The sequence below is a fragment of the Talaromyces marneffei genome, chromosome 6 (assembly GCF_009556855.1).
Source record: "Talaromyces marneffei chromosome 6, complete sequence".
Taxonomy (NCBI): domain Eukaryota; kingdom Fungi; phylum Ascomycota; class Eurotiomycetes; order Eurotiales; family Trichocomaceae; genus Talaromyces; species Talaromyces marneffei.
The window spans coordinates 341,970-349,255 of record NC_072353.1 but is presented as its reverse complement, the minus strand read 5'-3'; the positions used below and the strand labels follow the sequence as shown (position 1 = coordinate 349,255).

At 47.2% G+C, this 7,286-nt stretch overlaps 2 protein-coding genes across 2 annotated transcripts; one reads left to right on the top strand and one right to left on the bottom strand.

Moving 5' to 3' along the window:
* Positions 1-1,002: 1,002 nt before the first annotated feature.
* On the top strand, positions 1,003-3,180 carry EYB26_007635 (uncharacterized protein; the record flags this gene model as incomplete). Its single annotated transcript, XM_054266900.1, has 1 exon — positions 1,003-3,180. One exon carries the CDS (start codon positions 1,003-1,005, stop codon positions 3,178-3,180), a length of 2,178 nt encoding a protein of 725 aa, XP_054122875.1.
* A 444-nt stretch (positions 3,181-3,624) lies between these two features.
* On the bottom strand, positions 3,625-6,947 carry EYB26_007634 (uncharacterized protein; the record flags this gene model as incomplete). The annotated part of the gene is made up of 3 exons (XM_054266899.1): positions 3,625-4,168; positions 4,240-5,360; positions 5,427-6,947. The coding sequence occupies 3 exons, from the start codon at positions 6,945-6,947 to the stop codon at positions 3,625-3,627; spliced, it is 3,186 nt and encodes a 1,061-aa protein (XP_054122874.1).
* Positions 6,948-7,286: the final 339 nt, after the last annotated feature.

The window sequence follows — 7,286 nt, the reverse complement described above, 5'->3', positions numbered from 1 at the left end:
GCCATTGCTAGCCAATTACCTAGTAGAACTGGGATCAATCGATAGCTCTGGCGTCGAGGAATAAACTGCTAAATTTACAGCCGTTTCCGACTGGATCTGGGCGCGCAATTTCAAAAATTCGATTCACGCGGAGAGAGATGTCCGCGCGTTGGTGTCTTTGTTGTTTTGAAGCTGGGGATAGTTAACTAAGTAGTTAACTAGTTAACATACGTGTTGAGGTTGAGTCAGCCGGGAGTCTTGGCATTTCAATTTTTACATAGTATATGGTAGTATGCCCGCTGGCCAATTAGAAGGCGCCGCCGGTCACTAGGCTTACTATGTAGATGCGTGTATGATCAATCAATCAATCAATCAATCCCCCAAATATGGAAAGGCGGCCGGGGCATTACCAGGCGGTGAAGCACTGCATAAGGTAGATAGATTGTGACGAGCCATATACATAGTATGCCATGCGGCCTATGCCACCGTCCCACTTACCACGAACTACAGTAGTACGCCCTCATTTAATATACTGTTTTAAGACAGTCTTTATCTCTATCTTTCGAATGAATAAAACCTTGTTCGTTTTCACCAACAGATACGAAATCAACCGGTCTGCTTCGAGATCTGATATTGGCAGCTCTCGGGCTAACTAGTGGAAAGTACCTAACCTTCACATGCTCGCCAATTATCTATCGATCCCGGTTCTCCACCTCAATACCGGTACCTCAATACTCGACGTCACTCTTCAGCCCATCTCATCCATGATGTACAACCGTTACTGGTGTTTCAACAATATTGAGTAGTGCGCATTTCCAGCTTCAAATAATTCCTCCCTATCGTTTATTCCCGTGATTGACTGACCATCAAACAGGACCACCCCACCACCCATATTCGCCGCAACATGAATCACCCTAGCCCTGAGTTCTGATGATGAATGCGCTGTATATCGTTCATCCTTATGCGATAAAGGCAAACCAATAATCGCTATCAAGACTATCCATATTAATTCCTCAATCGAGAATGGCAAGCGATGTACGCGGTTTCAAGCCGGAGTTGGTCGAACAATCATCTCGGTCGAGCAAATCACAGAATGCACGCCACTCAGACAAGTCCCCTGCACCGTTTAATTCATTGGCCCCAGCAGCATCCACAGACTCATCAATCCCAACTGAAGACGAGCAAAGGCTCAATTATAAGCCGCGACGTTTCCTGCCACAGCCGACGGAAACCTCCTCGCGATCGTTTAAGAAACAATCGGATGCTCTGAAACCTGGTTGTTGCAACAAGAATTCGGCCAATCCTCCGGATAGGCCATCAGCTGGTAATGGCTCACTGAGCGGACAGCGTGCTCGCATGTTACCTCAGCCCATTGAGGTAAAACATACAAGTAATAAAGGCGTAATGCAACACCAAAAGAATAACTCGGACCCTGAGAAAGATGACGCCAAGGTCTTCAAGAAGCCGAAAGGCCCCAGGCGCTTTGTCCCAGAACCCATTGAGACAATGAAGTTGAGTAGGCGACATCCGGCCAAAACAGATGACCGAGAGTCTAGCAGTAGTGATACGGGCCGGAATAACAGCACTGGGCCAACTACACCCCGAAAGTTCGCCCCTCAATTAATTGAATCCGGGAAGCGTTCTGTCCGTCGAGTGGATACCTTACTGATTCAAAGTTCTTCTCGAGTCCTTGATGATGACTTGGTCACTAATGGTCAGCGAACTCGATCGCGCTCGCCTCCTGTTTCCAGAGGCCAGCAGATCGTTGTAGCCAAAGAATTGTCGATGGTACCACCAGAATCACGCTTTTCATATGCAAGCCTGTTGCAACGGCAGGAGGGCCGACGGCATTCATTTCGTGTCCCCGGTCTGCCCGCTATCCCATCAAACAGCAGCGAAGGCTCGGATGATTCCGATACATCCTCACTATCTACCACGCCGTCAGCCTCATCTGAAGCCAGCACCCGCAACCGATTTGCAGCAAAGAATCGATACAGGGAAAGTTGTGACGAGCGCTTTTCTGGCTATATTCTCTCCTTGGCGGCCCGTAGTGCTGAAAAGGAGCTTCGAGACCAAGCATTGGCAGCATTTCCCAATGAACAGATTCACCAACCAGTCTCCCATTTTGCCATTGATGGTGATGAAGAGTATGGAAATGAAGACGAAGAGCTCATGGCTGGTGAGTCGCGGATAGTCAGCAGAAGAAATCCGCTTCTCCGTCGCAGATCAACCGCCGACTTGTCATGGGAATTGGACCAAATGCGGCGACATAAAGAAGAAGCTGAGATGAAAGACCTTGGCGTCCACAAAAGTGACGCTCACGAGTCTAGATTTTCTGCCGCCGCAATCTCTTCTAGACAACAGAAGATACAAGAAAATGAAAACTCTGTTTTTGCCGGATGGCGGCGAGATCTTGAACTAGCCCAAATGCGACATGCGGCCAGTCCACCAATGTTGGGCGACGACATCGTCTTCCCCTTTAGCGTTTCTCCTCAGGGGACCGCCACCGAAACCGACCATTTGCATGTTCACCACATGGAACCAGAGCCCGTGGATGACGGAGATCAAGTCGGACTTTGGTCCGATCATGCGCACGCTGAAGATGACGAAAAACCAGGTTTATGGATGGGTCTATGTCTTAAGGACGAAGGGACCGAAGAAGACTCTCATTTTCACCGAGCCAGAACTGGGATTGCCACACCAAGATCGTCCAACGGTTTCGGGCCTAATGACATGAATGACATGATAGATGATGAATGCCCTTCACCCGCATCGAATCCATTAGAAATGACCGATGATCCCTTGGATGTCATGGACGTTGAGCCCGACGAAGATAACACCATAGAGCGTGAATTCCACGACGGATTCATAACCCAAGTCTACAACTATCTATCGTTGGGATACCCATCCCTGGCACGCTATTTTGATTATGAGTTGAGCAAAATATCAGGTATCCCGGTCTCGGACTTGAGACAAGATGACCTCAATGCCGATGCAAAGGGTCACGTTCTCTCATCGCCAGGTCGTGCTTCTAATCAGACCAATAATACACCTGCAACGCCTGAGAATTGCATGCGATGGAAAGCATTGAAACTCTATATTCATGAATGGGCTAGACAACAGCCCCAAATGGGTCTTCTCAATGACGAAAGTCTTGATGCGTGGGGTGTCATTGAGCGGAGAGGAAGTTGGGCAATTTAGAGCCATATATAATAAACGAAACGGGATTATGCTTGTTAATGATTCGTTCATGATGGATGACATTCTGGGGGATATAGTACATAGATTAGAAGAAGGTGGAGTTATTGTCAACTGTTTAAGGATGGTTGTCATAGTGAATACATAGCACAGCACACATATATTATTTACGAGAGTTAATGATTAAGACTAATTATGAATTTCATGTTATTCACCCATTATAATTCAAATAAGTAGTATGAAGTGAATACATTTCATTGAATAAAGCAGAAACTTTGAGGGGTATTCCTGCATGATGGCGATGTATCAGAATCATCCCTGTGGCCAACATGAACAAACACTCCACAACATACATCTTAGGGTACAGATTGAACAGGGCGGACTACAAAGCCAATAACAATCCCATCTGGTAACCAACTATATATCACCTATATCGTAGACAAACGATCAAATAACGCCATAATCCGAGCATTCGCCTCCATTCTCAGCCTCAAATCTGTTTGGCGATGTTGCCTGTGACTGCAACTGGGACTGCGACTGCGAATGCAGCAGATCCGCCCTGGTAGCAGCCGTGACAGCTCCGGAAGAGGACATGGAGTAATTACTTCCCTTTCTTGTCCTTTCATGAACCAACCCCGGTATGATTCGTTGCTCGGGTAGATTTGCTCCTCCTGGTGGTGTGGCTAGAGATGGTGATGAGGAAGGTAATTCTGGAGATACAGGATCTGGGAGGAGAGCGCCATGTTGAGAGAAGGAATTGCTTAGGCGGTTATGGTGGTAGTGTCCCAAAGCACGAGGCTGGATGACTGGGGATCCGGTTTGAGAAACTGATGCAGTTGTGGTGGTTGTGTGAGGAGGCTGGTCCGAAGTTACTCTAGTGTGACTCGGTGCATTATTGAGTGAACCGATGGATGCTGAGATAGGAGTTCCTCGTTCTGTGGGAGGGTTCTTTGAGCGAGGTAGACTTCTTGGCGTTGCATATCTCTCAATCCTTGAAAGAATATCAGTATGCGGTTCTTACATGCTCTAAATTACAAGAGCAAGAGGTGAAGGGAAACTTACAAAGATAACTCAGCAAGAAAGGTCTCATATCTGAACGCCTCTCTCAGATCCGGCACATTACTCTTAGCGACATTATTACCCGCCACACCAGGTAAATAGCACTGAGGACCAAGCCATCTCTGCTTGAGCGCAAGCTCAAACCCACTCTGACCGACGGAATTCTTGGCCAACTCGCACATATCCACAGCACTCAGCTTGTAGATCTGCGCCGCAACAGCGTATTCCTCCATCAGTGGTTCCTTTGTAAACGCGAATTGGAGCGGATCATCTGTGGAAAGGGAAACATTTAATCCCTTTCTGAAAAAGCTCGCAAATGGGTTTTTGTCGTATGTCAAGAACAGTGCGTTATTACTCAGTGGCGACATTGCAATGCCGATTCTATCAAGATAGTACACGTATTGCAACAACGGTACCTTTCGAAGATGAATTCCGTGGCTGATACTATGACAAGCAAGGAAGCCAGCTGCCAAATGGTCCGGATCTCCTGCTTCACCGCAGTGAGGTCTTAGAACGAAGGTGTTGAAACCGCGACGTTGTCTCCAAGTATTCAGTGATGCCATATTTGCAAACATGAAATAGATCCAATAGCTATAAGGCGGGTTTTGTTTAGTATTCCAGTCGCGAGGAATAGGGTACTTCTTGTAGAGCCGGCGTTCCGCTTTGCTTTCGTCATCCACGCTGTCAAATCCAATGACGCGTTGTAAGAATATGTGCAGTTTTGGATGAGTGTTGGGATCTTGTGTTACTTCAAACAGAGGTTGAAAGAGGTTTTTGATGACATCCTCGAAGTTATTGACCATGCCACTCGATTTGTACACATCGTAGAGACGAGGGACTTGTATAAGCCAGCGAACATTCGGTGAGAACAGCTTGTTGTCAACAACCCATGCTGCCAGCTTGTCCCATTCTTCTACTGATCGTCCATAGATCGAGATACGCCACTCAGCCATTTGATATTTGCTGGATTCCAGATCGGATATGACTTCTTTGGTAATTTCAGCGAGGTATCGGCCCTTAATGAAGTTATCCGTCTTGAGGAAGATCTCACGAAGGCGAGACTCTCCGACAGGATTGTATTTCAGGTTGAACTTGTCAAACCGATGAAATGAGTCCTTGTGTGCCTGTGAGTTGTGTGTCAGACACAGTATATTGGCATCAAAATTTACGAGGAAAAATGTCAAACTTACATGCATGTCAAGCGTATCGATACTCAAATCATAAGCTGTCAAATTGATACTCTCGAACACTTCTTTCAAGGTCAAATGTCTTCCATCTCTGAAAAGCACAACCTCATCCGGCGATTTCTTCATCTTGCTTTTGATGAATCTCAATAGATGTTTTTGGTTCATACAAGCCGAATGATGCACGTGAGTGTCCACCTTTCTGACATTATAAAAGTCTCTATGTGGCACCTTCTTGCTATCCGCAAGCTCCTGGTACTCGTTCAACAGAGTGTGAAGCTGAAATTTTCCTTCCAGGTAAGACAACCGTTTGAACGCAAAGGACTTGACGGGACCATCAGTCGAAACTTCAACGACGACATCCAAATCCATGTAGAAATCTCTCAGGGACGGAATCTGAACAATTGGTTTCCGCTTTGCTTTCTCGTCTTCATTCTCGTAGACCTGGTACACACTGGAAGAATCAAACTCGAATAACTGCTTCGATGCTTCGGGAAGAGGAAGCAATTCATCCATATCAAAGTCTTCACCAATATCCTGACCCATTTTACGTCTCTTCTTAAGGCGTAATGCTTCTAATTCCTGTTCCTGTTGCCCTCCGTCAGAAACGCCGTTGTCTAGAGCTGCCGCATTTGCCCGTTCCTTTTCAGCATCCCACACTGGCTCTGGTGGACTTGGGTAAATATGCCACTCAGGTGAATCCTTGGGATTGCAACCAGGGCCCTGCAATGAGAGTTGAATATATTTGTGTCTCCGGTCCAGCAGATTCTGGATCTTGCGACAGACAATCTCCAATTCAGCGTTGACGGCATCATCACTTGGCAGAAACCCTTCCATACCATGTTGCATACCTCCGCTTATTCCGCCACCAACTCCATACATCCCTTGAGGAGGCAACGAGTACGGGCCTCCACCAACTTCAGTAGATGAGGGATGTTGGGTCATGCACGGCTGCAGCGGGTGATATCTGGCCGAATGGTCGGCGGCTAGCACGGTATCCTCGCGCATTCCTGAGTATGTCGGGTGCTGATTGTAGGAGGTAGATGTCTCCGCTGCAGCAAGCTGATTGTTGCCAGTGTCATATAGACTAGTCGACGAAGCAAAACCAGTGCTACTCTTGAGAGATCCGATACTCGCAGCCATGCTGGGAGGTACATCATCTCCCACCGCGGTTGTGTTCCTCACAGGTATGGAATGGTGTGACAAGACCGGACTACCCCGGGAAGGGTGGTAGTGATCCCCTCCATCATAGCCGGCACCCCCGCTACCTCGTGATGCAGCCTGCTGTTCTTCCTGGTGTCTTTGATAGAAGAGTTTCGCTTCGGCATGGCTCATGGATTTCTCGTATGCGTAGTTGTAGCTGTGCGTTCGTTTCTGTCTGTCTCGGGGAAGGAGTTCCTCGTCTCGTGGGCCATCGTTGTCCTCGTAGGCATGGTCTGCTGGGGTCACGGCCTCGTCATTTTTTTCGACGTAAGCATCACCGTCGTCTATGTTATTCGACGGGTTCCCATCTTCGGTGGGGTTCATGGCATGGACTTTGTATTCGAACTAGATCTAGTTCTGATAGCACGTATAGCCTCTCTCTTCTCGAGTAAAACAATTAATTTCAAATATAAACGCTTCCGGGTAGTAGAAGCAGCTCTAGATTTGATCAATCGTTCACAGGGTGTGTAATGAGAGAAAAACCACACTTCAAGGAGTCATAAATTATTGAATTATCAGCTAAGGACGAACGAAGCTAAGCCGGCCCCAGTTGCTTGTTAAGGTTGACCGGGTGGATGCGCCAAGAATCGATTGCCAGCTAACAAACCCTAAGGATTTCCTCTCAAGTCACCTATCATTTCGAATAATTTAACATATAACTAT